Below are 23,162 nucleotides of genomic sequence, written 5' to 3' on the forward strand. Positions count from 1 at the left end.
CAGCGTGTAGAGCTCTACGTGATTCGCGTAGACAACTGAGCGGAAGTTGTCTACGCGAATCACGTAGAGCTCTACACGCTGCCCGGACTAAGCACCAGGGACTCAGAAGCACAGGTAAGTTTGGAGGAGGGAGGGGGAGAGAGTGTTAAATGGGGGGCATAAGGCATTTCTGGAGGCAGAGTGCTCTGTGAAATGCCTTTTAACCCCTTAATGCCACTCTGCCTCCAGAAATGCCTTTTAACCCTCTATACGCCACTCTGCCTCCTGAAATGCCTTATCCCTCCTTATATGCCACAATTGTTCACATAGTTTACATGAATTAACATTTACTGGTAAAACTTTTTTCCTATAGAGTCGTCTTATGTTCAGGCTTTTTCTTTTTTTCATAAATTAATATTCAGATTATGGGGGGTCATCTTATAATCAGGGTCATCTTATAATCGAGCAAATACGGTAAGTAGTACATAATATATTGGTTAAACAGGAGAACAAGCTATCTTAAATAAATTGGTGGTGAACTTTGCTGCTCAGCCACCAAACAGCTGAACAGAAAAAAAAATATACAATCTGCTTCAGATTCCTGGGAACAATTGTAAATGGCATCTTTAAAAGGTTACATGTGGATGACTCTTTCATGTTTAAAAATCAGACACCATTACAGAAGGGGTCAATTATATATGGATCTGTTGACCTCTAAGGTGGAAACCACTGTTAAGTGTGAGAAAGTGAGTTGTAGCCCCCAATGCAGAGGAATGTGCAGCAATTGCTAACAGCAATTGTTTCTATCCATGATTCGCCTCCAAGTTGCACCTTTATTTTTGAGGTTGTTTAAGTTTTCAATATATATATATATATATATATATATATATATATATATATATATATATATATATATATATATATACATACACACTGTATATTCATCTTATGGTGCAGTCTCCTCATGCACTCTTTTTTGCATTTTTGCCAAAATATTCCACAAAATATTTTTTTAAGTTGTGTTTAGTCCTCTCATTCATAAACAAAGAAAATCAAACAGGATTTTCAGCTGTGACCTGACCTTTGAACCCTTGATCCAGATGGCGGCCAACTATGCATGTCAGCTGGGCCTTAAAATAGTGTTTATAGAGGAACATCCTGTGATGTAAGAAATTAACATGGAACAAAACTTCATTTTTTACACATGCAATTTAATTCATGTTTGCCCGTAAAAACATGTACTTGTTGGTTATGTAATTCCAAAATCAGTGGCACAATGAACATCTATGGTACAAAGGAAACATGAGTCGATAACTATTTAGCAGAAACGCTCCTGTCAGTTACTAGAAGACCTGAGTTTATAGGAGAGTTGTAGTTTTAACCCATTCACTTCAGTATACACATGAAGGGCCAACCCTGGCTTGTTTCTCTAGAAAGAATAGCTCAGTTGGTCATGCAAAATGCATAATTCAATGGGTGGGAAGATGTTGATTTTACTATATATTATACAGGGCCAGCCATGCTCTTCCTGCAGCAGAAGCTCATTGGGTTTGGGGTCTTAATCTATAGTGAAGTCAAAGAGCTGAAACACTACCATTTACCTGTAAACCCTTCCTTTAGTGAATATACCCCAGCATGTTATGGAAACATAACCAAGCACATGATTAAGACTAACAATAGTGATAAGTCTTTTAATAAAATGTTGTGTTCCAATGTGGAAATGTCCCATTTTAAGAATGTGTCATAATTACACAGCTAAGCTGTTTATAATATTGTTGCCTCTTAAGCTAAAATATAATTTAAAAAATAGTGAAATATTTTGAGCATAGAAGCATGTGGTCATATATCAAGAATAGTCTTGTGACATTTTTTGGATGAGTGATAGAAGTATCAGCTGACATTCCTTGATTTGACTGAACTTTACTTTTACACTTCTACACAAAACAATGTTGGAAGTTAAATTCTCTTAGGATAGATCCACTAAACCCTCTACTTACATTTTGATATTGAATATATTATATTCTTGGGGTCAAATAGGGAGTTATTTGTCCTGTTAATATTTCCAAATGTTTTCATGAAATAAAAAAGTATCCACGGCTGCTTCCTCTAATAATTCCAGAAATGAACTCCCCATTTGCTGTTGTGTCTCATCTCGTGTTTAGTCTATTAAATTGTATTGTACAATACAATTCGATACACTATAACCCAATACACTACAATATGTGTTTCTTCAGACCATTTAACAATTAAATAATAACATTAAATACAATTAAAGGGAATAAATGTATAGCTGAAATGCCCATTTCTATGTCCATGTATTTAATAGTGCTGTAGTGTTACATTGTTTAGAACATATATATTTATACATGATGCTTCTTTTTATATATTTTAATTAAAATATTTGCTTTTGTTTTCCTGTTGTGGCCTGTAACTAATGATAATCTTGAGAAACCAGTGTGGTTAATTATGCATTAAAGTGCTGCGTCCTACAATAAGGGGAAAATAACCAGCTGGTTTTGCTAACATAGGAACATTATTGCCTATAAGATTTTTTACTGGCCTAACTGCAGCAGTTAGCTGGTACCCCTAGCTGCAATGTGCATGTATCCCTGTCGTCTCATTACAAGTTAACTTAAGCTGATAAAGTACTAATAAAAACTAATTTGATGAGACAAGAAAGATAAACATATAACAATTGAAAACATTATCATGAGCTTCCCTAACTTTAATTGTGTAATTAATATGCAGTCTTTTCTTTTTTTAAAGGCATTGTGGAAGAAGAAAAAAAGATAATGCGTCGGGTAACAAGAGCCATGTTAATATTTAAATACAATACAAAATATTTATATTTAAATATGCAGTAAAGGATATTAGACATAAAAGAGCTCATGCAGTATGCCTTTTCATCAGAGGCCTGACCCTGCTAAAAGGGCAAATGACCTGCAAAAGGGATCTGCTTTTCTTCTGATGTGACCTGTAATTACCATCACACAGGTCAGGAGACTGAAACAGTGGTCCCTGCATGAACCCTTGGTCTGCTTTATTTTGCTATAATATGATTAGCAGGCCGATTCCACTCAGAAATAAACAAAGCAACCATTCAGCCATCTTACATCCTTTGTTCTGATACATCATAAGCATGCTACTAACAAAATGTAAGTTAGATAATGGAAATTACAAAATGGGTAAATTAGCTGACAAAAACAACAAATTAGCTATTTCTATAATGAAATGTAGGTTAACAAAACATCTTACAAAAATTAAAGCACAAAGGGTAAAGCAGTAACACTAAAAAAATATAGGGCTATCTCTCCTACTGTTAATGAGCTACAGCTGTTGCTACAGTGTTGGTGGGTGGTATAAATGTACCCACATTTTACTGACCACAAGATCCTTGATAAACAGCTTTACTTGACAACTAAGAATTCCGTGCGTTTATCACTGGATAAAAGAAGTAAAAAATCACTGATAAGTCTTATTAAATTATGTTTCACACATTTTCTTTCATGACCAGAAGAACATATACAGTCACTCACCAGTCAAGTCATTACTACTGACATGTTTAGGTTTGGCATTGCACATAGTGTTAACAGAAAAGAGGAAAACCTGCTCCTACCAGCACACTGCCATCAGCTTTGGTCTGTCTAGCCAGGCTAACTCCCATCCACTCTTCATCTCTATCCTCTTTGCATGTCTTTCCACAGAGGGTCCCTTTGCGGTTTCCTGGACAGAGCAGATAGATGAAAGTAGATGCAATATAAACAGGGTGTCCTGGCAGACTGCACACCATGATTCTAAGGCTATAAGCTTAGGTGAATAAAAGAAGCTGGCTGATCAAAGGGATACATAAGTAATAGCAAAGGAAATCCCTTTTACATTAACTTCCCACATTTCAATACAAGCATTATTGTACTGGGGACATACGGATGACTTGTGTATTACTTATACACAAATACAAAATAACATGACCTCTATATAAAATCTAGAAGAAAAAAAAGCAAAAAATAAATATTATACAAGGGTGTTATATTAGATATTTTACATTACTCTTTCATGCCCCCCAACTGTCCCGATTAAGGTGGGACAGTCCCGATTTTGGGTCTCTGTCCCGCTGTCCCGTCTATCCCGTCCTCTGTCCTGCTTTGCATGAAGGATGAGGCAAGAGCGATACTCACCTCAGGTGCAGCTGCGGGGGGCTCACAGATGCCTGATCAGCAGCTGCAGCCTGCAGACTAGTTGGGAGATCACAATCTCCCTGTAGTCGGCTCAACATTAGGTACCTCGTTGTACTGCTCCCTCATCACTACGCGCCGGCAAATAATGCCGAACGCAGGGATATGATGTCATCCCTGCGCTCTGCAGCAATAGCCGGCGCATAGTGAAGAGGGAGCAGTAAAGCGAGGTATGAAGTGACAGACTTCGCCCTCCCACCACAGGAGGGAGGAAGAAGGATGGAGGAAGAGGTAAGAGATAAGAGATGGGGAGAAAGGAGTGTAAGGGCAGTTTATGTGTATGTATGTGTTTGTGAGCTTGTGTATGTGTATGGGCCAGTGTGTGTATGAGCAGTATAGTTATTTGTTAGCTGGTGTGTAAGGGCAGTGTATAGGTGTGTGTGTGTGAGGGCAGTGTACATGTATATGTGCGTGTAAGGGCAGTGTATGTGTGTGGGTGTAAGGGCAGTGTAGATGTATATGTGCGTGTAAGGGCAGTGTATATGTGTGGGTGTAAGGGCAGTGTACATGTATATGTGTGTGTGTGTAAGGGCAGTGTAGATGTATATGTGCGTGTAAGGGCAGTGTACATTGTGTGTGTGTGTGTAAGGGCTGTGTACATGTATATGTGTGTATAAGGGCAGTGTACATGTATATGTGTGTATAAGGGCAGTGTACATGTATATGTGTGTATAAGGGCAGTGTACATGTATTTGTGTGTGTAAGGGCAGTGTACATGTATATGTGTGTTTAAGGGCAGTGTACATGTATATGTGTGTATAAGGGCAGTGTACATGTATTTGTGTGTGTAAGGGCAGTGTACATGTATTTGTGTGTGTAAGGGCAGTGTACATGTATATGTGTGTGTAAGGGCAGTGTACATGTATTTGTGTGTGTAAGGGCAGTGTACATGTATACGTGTGTGTAAGGACAGTGTATGTTTATATGGGTTTATGGGCAGGTGTGTGTAAGGGGAGTGTATATGTGTGCGTGTAAAGGCAGTGTATGTGTATATGTGTGTTTATGGGCAGGTGTGTGTAAAGGCAGTGTGTAGGGGTCCTGGGAGGGAGGCTAACATTAGCCTTTTTTAATAAAAAAAAATCTGTGCTGCTGTGGACTACTCTTCCAATGATGCTCAGCCAGCATTATGGTGGACACCTGGCTGGCTGAGAATCATGGACATTTTAGTTCACAGCTAGCATCTGCAGCTTTACTGTTGCTGCACTTCCCATGACTCTCAGCCAGCATCATGGAAGTAGTATGTCTGGCTGAACCACATGGGAATTAAATTCAATGTGTTGGTTATTTTTAATATGCATGACTGTGCTGACAAAAATGAAGCGTGTTTTAAGTTGCGATGCAAGCACGACATTGTAAAGTGTGATTGCTTGTATTGGTGAGTTCTGCGAGATTTAAAAAAAAAAAGTGTCCCTCTTTCACATTTTTAAATGTTGGGAGGTATGCTCTTTTGCAGCTTGCTACTCTATCAGTTTATGGTTTGTGGTAACAAAACATTTTAATTGGGGCAATAAAATTAATCTATGGCATTGAAGAACACTTCATCTGTCTTTTGTGGCACAGAAGAGATGGCTACCTGTCAAAACATCTGAAACACAGTTTGTTTCATTACTAGTATTTCTACTAATGGCATGCAGGCCTCCTCACAAAAAATGCGTATATAGAGGTTGACATTATTATGTTCTATATTTATGACATCAACATTTATGTATTTGGTGCTTATTCAGCCACTAAGCATGGATGTTCATTGACAACATCTATCCTGCTGTAGTAGTAAAAGGTATGCGTGAAAGATAAACAAGAAAAAAGTATGCTGTCTGCTCCTTCTTACTAGTTTACCAGGCAAAACGCAATCACCTCTAAGAGGAGGAACAGCAAACAATCAATAGATCCCTCTCAGAACGCTCTTCCTACAATTGTGTTTGTTCATCTTTCTCATTAATAAAATTAATATATACAAAATACCAATAATTTTCTAAGCAAAACATTTCACATTGCGTTTTGCTCTTGTAACTCGTCTATCTTTTTGTGGGTCATTCCTAATCATTTCACTTAACGTTTGAATAAAAAATGGTGATTACTAATGGTGATTACAAAGTTAAAGTGGATACAATTGTGCAGCACTGCAGAATATGGTGGTGCTTTATAGTTAATAATAATAATAATAATTAAATGATTAAGGGTCACTTACCTCTTCCTATGTCTAGCTCAGTGCATCTTCTGTCAGGGTTGCTGTGGACACGGCATTTAAAAATTGCTCCTGGCGTCTTCATGGATGAACTAAATTTCGAATCTGCTTCTGGTGCTCCAACCAGTACCCTAAAATAAAAATATAGTACATCAAATTAAATTTTCCTGTTAAAATTACATTAAGAGGTCCATATCACTATTGTAATCTCTTGAAATAAAGAAAAAAAAGAAAATATCACATATTCATCACAAAGCATCTAATAGACCCAAACTAATTAATGAGGATTATAATAGTATGCAGAGCATGCCGAACATTATTTTTTAATTGAAGCAAGTAGAACTTTTGAATTACCGTATTTGCTTGATTATAAGACAGGGTTTTTTAATTGTCTTATATTCGAGGTCATCTTCTAATCAGACCTCAAATAGAATGCAAGACTAAGATCCAGATCCCCCGCATCGCTGCATAGGACCCTTTGCTTCAGATTGCTTGGTGTCTAGTGGGGCAGCCGGTGAAGGTCTGTGCCATGCACGCAGACAACCTCTGCTGCCAGTACTTCTGCCGGGGTTTCTATGACGGAGCGCCGGCATCATATGACCTTCCCGTGCTCATTTATAGAACCCCCGGTGGAAGTGCCGGCAGCACTTTACCTCTTGTGTAAAGAGAGATTTATACAAACTTTAATTGAGTGAGGTTTTTTTCAGGGAAGTAACTTCAAAGGACTCTTTTGAAGAGCATTAAAGTGGACATAGCAATGGTGTGAAAGAAATATGTGTACATAACGTCAACACTCAAACAAATATATAGATGGAAAAGAAATTATAAAAATCCCACACATCAGAACGCATCATTAAAACATTAGAACGAAAGTAAAGGTATGTGAAACATGTGAAATGTGAGTTCCCTTTTTGAAATAATTGTACGATGTATAGATCAGACATTACTAGGAACCCAATTATTTTAACTTAACTGACTTATACTTGACCACATCTCCTGTAATGTAATTTATTTCCTTTATGGAAAGCTTACACGGTTTATAGAGAGAAAATCAACTGCCTTCTTAATGTAGTAATGTACATCATGTACTTGATATTAGCTGCTCATTACAAAAATAATTGTGGTATGCCTGATTTAACATATCAGTAAAATTAGCCAAGTGGTGACCATGTCCATTTTTAAGAATTGCTGAACTAAAATATGCCTGCAGTGCCTGCAGTGCCTGCATGTGGATGACCGTGAATTGAAAGGTAGGGTCTGAGGCACAAAGCATTATATTGTGCAAAAAAGGAATTAAAAATGAAAAAAAAAAATTTATCCAGCAAATATAATGCGCTTAGACTAATACAAAAATAAATTTTGAAACAGCGCATTAAAGGAGTTTTAACTTTTTTTGCAAGCAGCCAGTTCTCCTGCAAAGACCCTTTACAAAGACCCAAGATCAATGTCAATGCATTTCTTTAGCAAATAATGCTAGTGTCACTTTTTTTTAAATACATCAGCAAATGTAAAAAGTAATTGATAAGCAATAAACACAAGAACAATGCATCAAAGGCCTTTACAAACATTGATTGCACAGAAACATGCTGGGCTTTACCCATAAATATCTAAAAATATTACCTTCCGTATTGTATACTAAGCATTGTAAAAACCATAGACAATTATGGAGTTTAAGAAAATCAATGCAGATCTGTGTGTATATACATATATCTATATTATATATCCATACAGTCACTGGCCACTTTATTAGGTACACCTGTTCAATTGCTTGTTAACGCAAACAGCTAATCAGCCAATCACATGGCAGCAACTCAAAGCATTTAGGCATGTAGACCTGGTCAAGACAACTTGCTGAAAGGGAATTTCATCTTTGAACATGGCGTGGTTGTTGGTGCCAGAAGTGCTAGCCTGAGTATTTCAGAAAATGCTGATATACTGGGATTTTCACGCACAACCATCTCTAGGGTTTACAGAGAATGGTCCAAAAAAGAGAAAATATCCAGTAAGAGGCAGTTGTGTGGACGAAAATGCCTTGTTGATGTCAGAGGAGAATGGGCCTGGTTCTAGATGACAGAAAAGCAACAATAACTCAAATAACCACTTGTTACAACCAAGGTATGCAGAATACCACCCCTGAATGCACAACATGTCTAACCTTGAAGCAGATGGGATCAGCAGCAAAAGACCACACCGGGTGCCACTCCAGTTAGCTAAGAACAGGCAACTAAGGCTACAATTCACACATGGTTACCAAAATTGGGGAATGGAAGACTGGAAGAACATTGCCTGGTCTGATGAGTCTCGATTCCAGCTGCAACATTCAGATGGTAGGGTCAGACTTTGGCGTAAACAACGTGAAAGCATGGATCCACCCTGCCTTGTATCAATGGTTCAGGCTGGTGGTGGTGTAATGATGTGGGGGACATTTTCTTGGTAAACTTTGGGCCCCTTAGTACCAATTGAGCATTGTTTAAATGCCACAGCCTACCTCAGTATTGTTGCTGACCATGTCCATCCCATTATGACCACAAAGTCATAAAAAATCTACTTCCAGCTGGAAAATGCACCATGTCACAAAGCTCACATCATCTCAAACTGGTTTCTTGAACATGACAATGAGTTCACTGTACTCCAATGGCTTCCACAGTCAACAGATCTCAATCCAACAGAGAACCTTTGGGATGTGATGGAAAGAGAGATTCACATCATGGATGTGCAGCAGACAAGTATGAGAGGAGCCTAGCTGCAGGGGATACAAGGGACTCTGTCTGTACCCCACAATGCATGATTGGTAAGTACAGACAGGACTGGATAGTACATGCTGGACCAGTACAGACACGACTGGTTAGCACAGACAGGATTAAGCACTGAGAAAGGGCTGTGCACCAAGACAGGCTGCAGTTATGACACAAACCAGCAGAACAGACTGGAAGATCACAGGAAAGCCAAAAGCTAGATAGCTAGATAAGGTTGTAAACGAGGCCCAGTTGATACCATAATATTGGACCGAGAGGTCCAAAACTATTTTGAGGGGCCAATAGAATATAAATAGCCACAAAACCCCCATAATTCATATAGGGGCCTGGGATGCCTACAGTGTTTGGGTACGTGTATGTGTTTAAAGATTGTCCAGGAATTGGCTTGGTGAAAGGTGGCAATTCTGGGTGTAATCTCCACCGCCACTGGACTTTGAAGCATTAGAGCATGTTTTCTCTGGAGTGAGGAATCACACTTTACTGTCTGGAAGTCTGATGGACGAATCTGGGTTTGGCAGATGCCAGGAGAACGGTATGTACATGTGGCCATCAGGTCCATAAGGATGGTTTGACGAGTTTGGTATGAAGGAACTCTAGTGGCCTGCACACAACCCTGACCTTAACCCCACTGAACACCTTTCGTATGAACTGGAACGGAGATTGTGAGCCAGGCCTTCTCGTCCAACATCACTGCCAGACCTCACAAATGCTCTTTTGGCTGAATGGGCACAAATTCCCACAGACACACCCCAAAATCTTGTGGAAAGCCTTCCCAGAAGAGTGGAGGTTGTTATAGCTGTAAACAGGGGGCAACACCACATTAATATCCATGATTTGGAATGGGATGTCCAACATGCTCATGATAGGTATGATGGTCAGGTATCCAAATTCTTTTGTTCATATAGTGCATGTTGTGTGTCAATGTATGGTAGTACTTACAGATTTATGAGTGTTTGTGAAATTTTTGTTGATGTACATTTTTTTTAATTATTTCCTGTACGTTATATATGTTTTTATATTGCTGATGTTTGTCTTCTACACTCTGTTGCAGTATGCTTTGTATATGATTTGAATGTTCCATCTTAGAATAAACTTAACTCAAAAACTAAACAGGACATTTACTTACCGTAATTTATGGAGCACAGATGATCGTGGGTGTTGCAGAAGAAACCCAACATAAAAAGACATATGGCATTTAAGGGTCAATTTGAAGTAAGTTAGAATTTTGAATAATAATGAGGAGGATTCACTCTGTTTAACAGTCAATTTTGAAACAAGTACATTTTCATCATCAATCCTTCAGTGTGAGATATCACATAATAGTATCCATATGTTGTTTCTTTAAGTGTAATGTAAAACAGATTCCAGTACTTGTGGTCAATAACTATTGGAAAAGGTACATGAAAATCTGGAGTGAAATGAGCCATTCGTTTTGCGTAGTAATTTTAGATGCATACTCGCATTCTGTCTCTGAGTATTTTTTTGTATTTAGTTTATATATTCTTAAAATATTATCAACTAAACAATTCTATATCCTAGCCCACACGCCTTGGGGTTTCGGCCTATGAGGATCAGATACCGTTTGATGGGACCTCCCTTCGGTTACCGAGTCAATACTGTAACATCCTTTATTCATATATATATATATATGATCACTATGTTTCTTACAAAATATGAACGGTGTTGCTGTAATGCCTAGATGACGAGGCGTTCAGCAACACTGAGATCGGCATCAGGGGCCACCACATACACCGTATGGTGGCAGGCGCCCATTTTAAAAGAGTTTAGGAGGCGATAGCTAGGCATTCAGCGACACCGAACATCCATCCCAGGACGCACTGTGACCGCTCCAATTCAGTATGGAGCTATTTTCATTTATATCACAACTTGAAACATTTCTATTTCAGTCTCACACTTGAAAATAACCAGAGGTCTAATGAAAGATTCTTTAAGCAAAATCTGCTTCACAAGTGCCACTGGGAGTTGAAATAGGACTCATGAGTGTTCCACAAGGTGCTGAATGAAGAAGAGAGCATTGCCTGCATTGCTCTTATAAATATACATGCATTTAAGTTCATACAGGTTTCATAGACACACTGTAAACTGTTTATTCTGATCCTTATTTTTCATATGGCAATTATTAAAACTGATGTGTATTACCAGGTTAACTTGTATAGTCTATGTAGAAGCCACTGTAACTATTTCTTTAAATAACATTTAAAAGACGTTATCATATTGTTATCATCATTATTACCTCTACAAAACCAAAGGAGGTCTGTACAAGGTCAGCACAGATCTCTGTCACTGCTCCCACATGATGGGCTCTCTTGCCTCCGTACCAGCCCACCTGTACCCACCAGGGCCGGCCTTAGGGGTATGCGACCTGTGCGGCCGCACAGGGCACCATGGCAGCAGGGGCGGCTGCCCAGGACTTAAATTAAAACATCAGGGTTTTTTTAAATTTATTTAACATCCTTCATGTTAAATAAAGTAAAAAAAAAACAAAAAAAAAAAACCCAATGCTTTAATTTAAGTCCCGGGCAGGGGTGCCGAGTGGTTGCTCGTGAAGTTTTCAGCAACCACTCGGTGCCCCTCACTCTCCGTGACTCCCTCGCGGTGCCGGCATTTCATGTTGAAATTATGTCATATTCCGGCGCTCAACATGAAATGCCGGCACCGCGGCAGACCTGGAAGACGGATGCCTCCCGCTCCCACCGTAGGACTCCGGCAACAAGGTAAGTAGGGAGAGGGGGTAGATAGTTAGAAGGGGTAGATAGTTAGAAGGGGCAGGGGAGGTAGATAGTTAGAAGGGGCGGGGGATAGTTAGAAGGGGAAGGGGGGGTTAGTGAGAAGGGGAAGAGGGGGGGTAGTGAGAAGGGAAAGAGGGGGGTAGTGAGAAGGGGACGCCAGAGGAGTAGTCCACACAGGGCGCCAGAACACTTAAGGCTGGCTCTGGTAACCACACCCCCAACATATAACGTATTTGCTCGATTATAAGACCCCCACAAAATTTTAATATTCATTTAGAAAAAAAGAAAAAGCCTGAATATAAGACTACCCTATAAGAAAAAGTATATTAGTATATATACTAATATACTATAGTATATAAAATACTAATTTACATGTAAATGCATTTTTTCTTTGTATGCGTGATGCGTGTAGACAACCTCCGCTACTACCAGGGTCTTCCGCCGTGGCTTCTACAACTGAGCACCGGAAGGTCACGAAGTATAGGGTAGCAGCGGAGGTTGTCTGAGCGCATCACACAGACGTCCACCGGCTGCAAGAGAGGAAGATACAGGTCCCTGCAGCGCTGCGGGGATCTGGATCTTAGTCTTGTAGTCAGACGTCTATTTGAGCTCTGATTATAAGACAACCTCGAATATAAGACAAGGGATATTTTTCAGAGCATTTGCTCTGAAAAAAACTCATATTATAATTGAACAAATATGGTATATCCTGATTTGGATGCCAGAAATGTAGGGGGTTATGATATAGTAGTCCCCTATTAATACAACATGTGGCATAAGCATACTTTAAAGGGGAAGTCGCATGGAAAAATAAATATTTTTTCTTTAGGCTTTAAGTATGCTAATGCAGTTTAGCAATGAGGAAAGTTTTCATTTCATTTTGTTCAAATAAACAACCTTTATCTGCAAAACTGGAGGTTGCCATTGTAAACAGTCATGTGATATTTTGGGCGATTTTCCTTTCTCAAACACCACACTTAACTGATTCTTTATGGCAATGAATGCTGATTGCCAGACCTTCGTGTCCAACATCAGTTCTTGACCTCCCGAATGCTCTTTTGGCTGAATAGGCACAAATTCCCACGGAAAACCTTTCCAGAAGAGCTAGGGGGTCAACTCCATGTTTATTCGCATGGTTTTGAAATGCGATGTGAAACAAGCTCTTATAGGTGCGATGATCAGGTATTAATTACTATATTTTAATCATATAGTGTATATGTTATTATAAATTTTTACTTTGATCCTGTATTTTATAAACACAGTAAACTTCATTAACACTATGAAAATGAGTAAGTAGGGAAAACAAAATCAAATTAAAAAAACAAGGACAAAATCTCATATCCTTGATATTATTGAAGATAACGAAAATCCTCTATTCAGCAGTTTAAAAAGGTCATTTAACCGCTAAAGCCCTTTTATGGTCAGCCATGAAGCAACAAAGGGGAATAGTATCACTATGTGGAAAGACAAATATACAAGTACTTCTGAATCAAAGGCTTCTACAGAAATGTGTGTTCTGATCTGGCAACAACTCTGAATACATTTATTTATAACACACTGAGCTTTAGTTAGAAAGCTTGCAGCTGAGCAATTGATCGCAATCTGTTAAAGAAGAGATACTGTCAAGTGTTGATTTCTACTGACAAAGAGACTTCCGTGTTAAAGACTTCACAGCTGTTGGTATTACAATAATGGAGTTACAGAATTTTTTCAATAAAATAACTTTGAAGTTGACAAGAAATTCTGCTGCAATAAGTGTCAGTGTCTCTTTTCTGTTGTATTTTTCTACTCAGACAACATAAGTCAACATTAAAAAGAACATATTTGATTGTTTATAAGATGACCTGCAAATCTTGGATTTTAATAATAAAAAAAAGAAAACAAAAGGCCCGGATATAAGATGACCCTATAGGCAAAAAAGATTGTAAGCTTGCGAGCAGGGCTCTCTCCACCAAATGTATCGGTTTGTCTTAGTCTGTCAATTCTTGTCATATCCCTTGAATTTATGTATTGTATTAAGCGCTGCGTAAACTGTTGGCGCTATATAAATAAAGGATAATAATAATAATAGGCAAAAAAATCAAAATCACTGTTTTTGTCATTTTCCCTTATGCACACCTACACTCTGCCACTTAACCCTTTTTTATTAGTTTATTTCTTATTACTTTATTTTCAGGGACATGTTATCTCTGTCTCTCCTCTCTCTTTCTCTGACACTAGATCACTGAATTGCCATTTGTTGCATGTGATTACTGTGATTTATTTTCACGGTGATCACATGAACACTTTCAAAAAACAATTTTGAGGTGAGTGGCTCTTGAATTGTAACAAGCCCATAGACTTGTCAAATCCTTTTTGCAATTGCAGCCCCTTTTTTGGTGTTCCAGGCCTGACTCAATCTAGAGTCGTCCTGGGACAATTAGTATTAGTACTATTAAAATGCAGAATTATTATAATTGTTACATATAGAAGATATTGAGGAGTTGACTGACTCTTGATCTGTGTAACCCAAATGATGTGCTTTTACCGTATTTGCTCGATTATAAGACGAGGTTTTTTCCAGAGCAAATGCTCTGAAAAATACCCCTCGTCTTATAATCGGGGTCGTCTTCTAATAAGACCCCCAAAAAATGGCTGGGGCCATGCTGCTTACCGGTCGCGAGCAGCGTCTCTTCCGTTAGAAGCAGGAGGACAGGAAGCTTGTAGCTTCCTCACAGAACTCTATCTCCCCCTCCCTCCTCTGGGGGCGGGGCCAGAGAAGTTGCTGGTACAGCCGGTCCCCTGCAGAAGTCTTCGAGTGAGAGATCTGCAGTTCAGGTAAGGGGGTGGGGGAGGGTTTTTGGGTAAGTATGTGTGATTAATGTGTGAAGTATGTGTGATTAATGGAATGAATGAGTATTTAAATGTTTGTGAATGTGTGTGTGTGATAGCATGGATGTGTAAGGGGGGTGGGGGTTGTAGCATGGCATAGGGAGGCTGTAATCCCACTACTATCATCCCCAGGTTCCAGCATGTACTGGCTGCCTTGGCTTGATAGGAGTGTGATTGCTGTTAGCAGCAATCACACTCCTATCAAGCCAAGACAGCCAGTACATGCTGGGACCTCCAGAAATGCATTTTAACCCCCTATATGCCACTCAGCCCCATGATATGCATATATATCTCCAGAAATGCATTTTAACCCCCTATATGCCACTCAGCCCCATGATATGCCTTTTAACCCCCTATATGCCAGAGTGGCATATAGGGGTATAAGGCATATCATGGGGCAGAGTGGCAAATAGGGGGGGTATAAAGCATTTCTGGGGGCAGAGTGGCATAACTGGGGGGGGCAGGTTGGCAAATAAAAGGAAATTTAAAAAATATATTAACATGAATTAATATTTACTGGTAAAACTTTTTTTCCTATAGGGTCGTCTTATATTCAGGCTTTTTGTTTTTTTCCTAAATTAATATTTTGATTTTGGGGGGTCGTCTTATAATCGGGGTCGTCTTATAATCGAGCAAATACGGTATTTGAAAACCATAATGAATTGAAAGCAGACAAATTACATGACATAACTGACTAGCATTACCAAGTTGTTACAAGCTTTTACAACACGGCAACAGGTTTGCGTGGAATGAGCAGCATGGCAATGCTATTAGCTTCATTTGTAGCACAATCCTGTGCAAAGCGTAGTGAACTGATGCCTTGATAAGATTATCAATGAAAGGCTTTAGTTTATAAACTGTAAATTAGTTAAAAAGGAAACAAAATGTATTACGTTTGGTATTCACGAAAATGTTTTGGATCACGATATGAGCAACAAGAAAATGGTAGCCACCCCTCCTGAGGAATAATAATAACATCTGTGGCATGAGTTGTAATTTCACATGACCCTATGGATGGGCTCTGGATTCACCCATAAACCAAGGAGGTTCTCTCAGTACCAAGAATCTCAATTTATTATTAAGATTTAGCAGCTTGTTTATGACTTCTGATCCAAGCCGCAGAAGACTAAATAAGTCTGTTTGGTGAGCTTCTGGAATCTAACTAGTTTCCTAAAAGCACAGGAAAAGCACAAAAAAACAAGAATAACTTAAAGAGACACTCCAACCATCATAATTAATTTAATGCATATAATAGCTGAGTGATCCCTCATCTTCCAGTGGTCATCAGAATCCCCCAACATGCATTTGCCTCTTTCCCTGCCACCAGCTACTTTGCTTGCAGGAGGTATGTTTGGCCTAACTTATTTCCTGCTGCATGCATCCACACGGTATGCTCACTGTGAGTCAACTCTGCAGATGGCTTGACAAGGAGGCCACCGTGTTCATGAGCAAGGGTGATGCTAATTGTGGCAGCTTCTGAAGTAGTTCTAGTTCTACTTCTACTTGGTGGTATGTATTTGCTACACATGAATTTTTCATGGTTAACATCCCTGTTGCTTTAAGGTTTGTGATGAGTAATTGTGCTGTTACTGTTCTAACTTCACCCCCATCAGGCTTCCCACCCTAGAAGTAGCTGTTAAGTCCAAATCAGTGTCTATAAACATCTGGTGGGTGTGATCATAACCTCCAAGAATGGCCTGGGAATCACTGCTTACATGCACGGCCAAAATATACAATCATATATATTCATTGTTCCAGTTTTAAGATACAACAGATACAAGCATTTACTGTAATGCTGCATATGGATGAATGGTGTAGCATACAGAATATTAGTAAGTAACAGTAACAGTAAGCAGTAACAGGGCTGTATTTTTAAAGTGAATGTTTATGTTAAAATTAAACAGAATACATCCACTCTGTACCTGATGTCTTCAGGCTCATTTTTAATCATCAACTAATTTCTGATCACTTTGGTTTTGTGAATGAATACAAGCATATTAGTGTGTATCAGCCATGTTTTTAGTACATTAAATATATATATGATTAGCACTGTATATGTGACATGCTATCCTGTAGTATGTGGCATGTATAAGCTCATGTAATCAGTTAGGGGCTATCTTTCGACATGCTAGTCACTAATATGTGTATTGTGTATATGGATATTTGGCTTTAGGCAGGGCTCGACAAATCCCAGGCGCCAGGTCGCCATGGCGACACAGAATTTTGTCCTGGCGCCTAGGTTTTGTCAGCCTCTTACATCCAGAAAAAAATGTGGATGTAAGAGGCTGAGTCACCACACGGGGGCGCTGCTGCTGTCTGCCCAGGAGTCTGGCCAGACAGCAAAGCCACACAGAGCCCGCCCCCGAGCCTGAGATCACTCCCACGGAGTGATCCTGTAGGCTGAAAACGCGGTTGCTGCAAAACCAGCAATCGTGTTTTCAGCTGCCACAGGCAGCTTCAGGGAAGGGGGTTGTGTGTTGATTGGGTCCCCACACAAGTGTGGGGACCTGACACAACACCCCCCTGCTGCCTGATCGCTCCATGAGAGCGACAGTGCAGCGTTAACCCCTTCAATGCCGCGATCGCGGCATTTAGGGGTTAATTCCTGTTTTGTACGGGGCTCTGCTGCTGGTGGTCTGCCTGGAAGCCCAGGCAGACCAGCAACAGCAAAAACGAGCCCCCACAAGCCCTTTGATGATTCCTGTAGACATGGAAGCCTACAGCAGTCATCGAAGAGACTCCCCTCTGCAATGGCTGGTCTATAGACCAGCAATTGAGTCCCAGCTGCCAGAGGCAGCTTCAGGGACAGGGGAGAGGGTTCTTCGGTCTCCACATGAGTGTGGAGACCAGCCCCAACACCCCCCTGCTGCCTGATCGCTCCCTGAGAGCGACAGTGCAGTGTTAACCCCTTCAATGCCACAATTGTGTACGACATATTCGTGGCATTGCAGGGGTTAACATTTGTCCCCACAAAATTGTGGTGACTAAATATCAGTCAATGCTGTGCTCCAATGGAACATCAGCATCGAAAGAGTTAAAAAAAAAAAACAGCACTGACCTGAAAGTCCAGGGTGCTTCCAGGTCAAACGCTGTGAGTTTAGTAAGTGGGCCGGTGATGATCAGATCACTCCTAACCAACTGTTGGTTTAAAAAAATCCTGGCTCCCAACTTTTTTACCTGGCGCCTAGATTCACAACAAATTTGTCAAGCCCTGGCTTTAGGAGTGAGTAAGGGTCAAGGGCTCGCTGAAGGATTTTGGTAATTTCACAAACTATTATTAAACTAGCATTAAAAAAGGGCTTAGCATTAAACAGGACAGGGCATTTGCCAAAGCCTAGAAAAACGTACTCTACTAAGGACGTGTACAATATTTTATTTTGATAGAGTTTACCTGATAACATGAGAAAATTCAGTGTGTATTTGGAAAATTGTATATAATCATAATATACAAAAGGTGAAACACGTATAGCAACTGTAACCTTTAGTCCTCACCCAACTAATTACAGAATTGGAGAGTTCCAGGTAGACCCCAGAGACTGACAGAACAGGTCATATTCCCTCTTCACACATACACAAACACACACTTGAAAGATGACAATGATAAACAAAGGTCAGATGATAAAGAAAGTTCTCGACAAATGGACTTCAAATGACATCCGTATATAAAATATGAGAGCAAAACGGTATTTTTGCAAGGTTAGCGGATGTATTGGGTCCTCTGGAAATGTTGCATGAGCCTAGCATTAGAACATGGTACATTGACGTGTAAACAGAAAATGTGTTCAGCCGTGCGCATCTCCTCCAAGCCAAGGCGCTTAAGGGAGAGGGAAGAACAGTGCAAATGTATAAAGAGGATTACGACACATTCCTCTATGCATCTACATGAAAAATAACGTGGGGTATAAAGTTATTCTTGGCAATCATTTGCATTAAAGTGCATATGATGGCTGGAGTGTACTTTTAATAGGAAGGATCTGACAGCCTGGAATGGATATAGCTGGTTCTTGTACTGTCAGAGGCCAGCTCTCCAACCAACAGCTTGGAGAAAGAACACAGGAGAAAGTCAGCACTGGCATGCAAGTAACTGTTGGTGGGTTCACTTGCCCTCCCAAAAAAACAACTTTGCAAACCTTTTGTTTATTATAAGAAAGGTTTGCTTAATTGATTTATTAAGAGCTTAAAAGGCCTGCTTTACGAAGGGTTGCTATGTCTCTAACCTGCTTGTTTATTACATTTCCTTAGAGGAACATCTCTACTGATAAACCCAGGGTTTGGATTGACTTGCCAGCAGGACTGGCTATTGATACATGCTTTAGCATTTTTAAATGTAATATAAAAATGCAACATCTAACAGTGTACCTATCTTTTTTTCTTTACATGTATTTATGACACTTTTAGTGATTGATTTTGAAGACTCTCCTGGTGCTTGTTAAATAACCACATGTGGCAAATACAAACATACCTCATGGTTTGACCTAGAATATCAGGGTGTTCAATAACTCAGGGTATAGGACTGGGCAAAATCACAGTGTCACACAGTCTATAACTAATTCCTTCTTATTATACTCTTCTTTAAATGGTTTCAGTACAACCAATAACTGGTATATCAGAGTTGAAATTCCTCCTTGAACACAAGTGTCTTAAATCAGAATACATCAATCTTCTGACAAGTAATGGTTTTCATATGGATCCTTATTAGAACCATTTGGTTGCTCCTATTAACATCCCAGTACAATAGAATCTTTGTGATTTAGTATGAAAGGATTAATATTTGAAGAGTCTCAGGGTCAACTCATTTAGAAAGTTCCCAGGTATCATGGCATACTCTAAACATTTGTACTGTTTAAGATCATCACCTAGAAAAGGAATATATTTTTTATAATAATGCACAAACAGTCACTCATTGTGAATTTAACACACATGTAACTAAATACAGTATTATAAACACCACAGTAAAGTTAAATGCCAAATCCATCCTAAATAAAATGATTTACTGGTGTTAAATATGAATTTATTAATATTTTTATAGGTGCTGCAATTAATAATTTGTAGTAAATGGCTGCTCTAGTGTCCCAGACATGAGTCCTATCAAGGATTCCATAATAAAATAATTTTTACTTACCCTACCCTTTGGGGTCACTTAGCTGTTTTCATGGAAAACTAGAACATTTGTAGCTGTGCTAACACAATTGCAAAAGGGTATTCTAACGACCATTGATGGAGTGCCATTCAGGCATCCCCATTTACAAGCTTACTCTGAGTGGGAAGGTCCTAATATGTCACTGGGGTTGTCAAAGTTGAGTGAGGGACATACAGTAGCAACCTTGCATAGTTAACGGGGACATTTAAACAGGTAACAAGTACATATTGTTAATGGACATTTAAAACAGTGGCCTAACTACAGGGGTCACAGCGGTAGCAGCTGCAAAAGGGCCAGGGCCTGGTGCGACCTTTGCAACCTCTTGTTCCTGTCTCAGTGTACCGGTTCAATATTGTTTAGAAAGGGCCCTTCCGACCTGGATTGCTCAATTCACCCCGCAGTGAAACCGAGGCAGCCGGAGAGAAAGCTGCGGGAGCAGTGAGAGGTAAGTAGTAGCGGGGTGGGGTATGGTATGTATGTATGTATGTCAGAAAGATGTGTAATCGTGTGTGTGAGCATTGATGTATAATTGTGTGTGTGAGCATGGATGTGTAAGTGGGATGAGATGGAGTGTGTGTTAGAATGAATGTGTACATGTATGTATGTATGAGTGAGTGTGTGTAATTTGTGTAAGTGTGGGGAGGCAAGGGGCAAAAAAGTCAAGTTGTTTGGGGGCAATGATGGCACACACCAGCTGTTGAAGTTGGTGGGCCCCGGGGCAATTTTCGCATCAGTGCCCTGTGGTTCCTAGTTACGTTCCTGAGTTAAAAGATGTTAAAAATGACAAGTTTGTTCTTTTAAATAAAAAACAAACAAAGGTTAGTTTTCTAGACATGTTGAATGTGTTAGCTCCTTTTTAAGGAAATAAACCACTTGAAATGAAAGCGCCATCATATGCATTTTAATGTACAGGACAACCAACTGTGACCTTGGCTAAAACGCATTTTAATATACATACAAATCAAATAAGTTCCATCTTACACTTAACCAGCTTTTAGGGCTTAAAAATATAAATGCATTGTATACTGTTGGATGTGTTAAGGACCACTGGATGTGTTAAGAAATGTTTCTTTAGATTGAAATACCAAATGGCATTGATTGGGTGTTGCTTGTTGCTGAACTGTAAATATGTTGGGAGTAATTTGGCTATGAGTAGGAGGGCCCTGAAATAAACAGTAGATTGCAAGTTGTCAAAGTTTACCACTTAGATGACACAAATGATACCCAAAAACTTGTACATGATATATATATATATATATATATATATATATATATATATATATATATATATAGCATGTGCCAATCCCACACAACTATAGTTAAACAATGAAGGTGCTGCAGGCAAGAAGGGTCCAAACATTTTGATTCTGTTTGTGTAAAAATGGATAACTATGTTTATACCATAAATATTTGGCAATATATTAATAGTAACCATAATGTTAACGGAAATTAATTGCCATGGCTTCTTTACAGGAGGCTATTGAGCATCTTAGGTCTGTCAGCTATACAACATGTCAGGCTATTGTTTCTATATGCCAAGAAATGAATACACAGTGGAATTTTTATTGCAAACTATGGGCCCCAAAGTTTAGAGCTGTCTCCATTATGTCCTACATTGAAAAGCACTAGCTTCTAGAGACACACAACCAGTGCTAATCTCAATAGCACATCACTGAAAAGTTCTGCTTAAAACACTACTGGGTCTATTCTAAACATCATAAAAAGTTTTTGAAAACTACCTTGAAATCTCCTGGATTCATTATTTTGTAAAATACCATGAAGAATTGGTTAATGAATTAATGGTTCAGCAGCTCATTTTCAAATTTCCAACTTTTGGACATCACTTTTTCTGCTTGTCAAAGGTTTGATACAATGTACAGTCTATGCTGTGTTACTGTAATCACTTAAAACTGGTTAAAAACACAGCTTGGGTCAGTTGTGCAAAAAAAGACATTCCTTAATAAAATAAAAAGGGTTTCTGACTGAAAGGCTTCCCTGTAAAGTTTTTACAGAGCCCAGTCTGGAGACGGAGACCACACTGGAATGATGTGGTATGAGTTTCCGCTACATTAGGGACCCCCTTGGCTTGGATCGCTACTAGAGAAATAAAAAAAACATGTAAACATATTTACTAAACATCACAAGGTTAACACAACCAGCAAGCTAACACGTGTCATCACAAGTAAAATATCCATAAATATTTATCAAAATCCCAGAATGATCATTATATAAATACATTGAGTTCAGTAAGGCTCTTTATGATAAACTGCACACATCATGGTCACCTATATACATCGCTGATAGTGTTAAAAGTCACATGTGGGTGACTGCACATGGTTAATGAGAGAAGTTGCCTGATGCACGCACAGAACAATAAAACAACCCAGCAGATCATAGCAAAGATCTGGTAACTTACCATCGTGTATCATCGTGATAGTGTTCCAGAACAGAATATCCAAAAAATGAGCCATTGGGACCTTGGAATACAATGGGATGATCCAAATCGATGTTATAGGAATAAACCGAAGTCAATGATATCACACCAAGCAGCAGTTTAAAAGGACTCCTCTCGGCTTTGCGTAGAGGTCTTCCAGCCATCCTGTGACAGATCCAAAAACCGCTAAAGCTAATTCAACTTCTTCAGAAGAAATCAGCTACAAGCCCCAGTTGGAAAAGCTGCCAGAATTGTTAACTATTTAGATCTTGATGTTTCCAGGGGTGGAAGAGGTGTGGCGGGAGGGTGAACTGTGACCAAAGAGCGGAGTGGAGACTTATTTTCTTTTACAACTGTGAAATCAAGACCAATCCTTTCAGCGAGGGAGTGGATTTTTTCATGAACTCTTGTCTCAGTCACCCAGACAAAAAAAAAAAAATCGAAGGTACTATGGAACCAGACAACAGGCGCCATCTAGTGTTATAAAGCTGAAGTGCCTCCTAATGATATTTAAGAATGTAGTGTATAGGAGAACCGAATAGAACATTTTGGGGCCACGCGTTCTTAAAAGTTGGATTATATGAAAGTATATTGGCTCCCTATACACCGTATCGTTAAAATAATTATGTAATAACAACTTTGATAATATATTTGATAAAAGTTTAAAAGTCCAAAACAACTATCCCCTTGTTCTTGTGTAGCTCTTTTTAATTGAACGATAATGCAGTTTGGGTTTTAATAACTAAAAATAATCATAAGTAAGCACATGGATATTATCTACAGTGATTACACTTAGAATCCTTCTTACATAAATT

General features: G+C 39.2%; 1 protein-coding gene across 1 annotated transcript in view; it reads right to left on the reverse strand.

The window, feature by feature from the left end:
* ITGA9 (integrin subunit alpha 9) overlaps window positions 1–22,647 on the reverse strand; it is a 190,181-nt gene extending 167,534 nt beyond the window's left edge. Inside the window, exons 1-3 of the mRNA XM_053466129.1 lie at window positions 22,330–22,647; window positions 6,400–6,527; window positions 3,596–3,702 (exon numbers count right to left, since the gene is read on the reverse strand). Of these exons, the coding sequence (XP_053322104.1) occupies window positions 3,596–3,702; window positions 6,400–6,527; window positions 22,330–22,511 (417 nt within the window). The 5' untranslated portion in view covers window positions 22,512–22,647. The remainder of the gene's footprint in view (window positions 1–3,595; window positions 3,703–6,399; window positions 6,528–22,329) is intronic.
* Window positions 22,648–23,162: the final 515 nt, after the last annotated feature.

The sequence above is a fragment of the Spea bombifrons genome, chromosome 5 (genome assembly GCF_027358695.1).
Source record: "Spea bombifrons isolate aSpeBom1 chromosome 5, aSpeBom1.2.pri, whole genome shotgun sequence".
Taxonomy (NCBI): Eukaryota; Metazoa; Chordata; class Amphibia; order Anura; family Pelobatidae; genus Spea; species Spea bombifrons.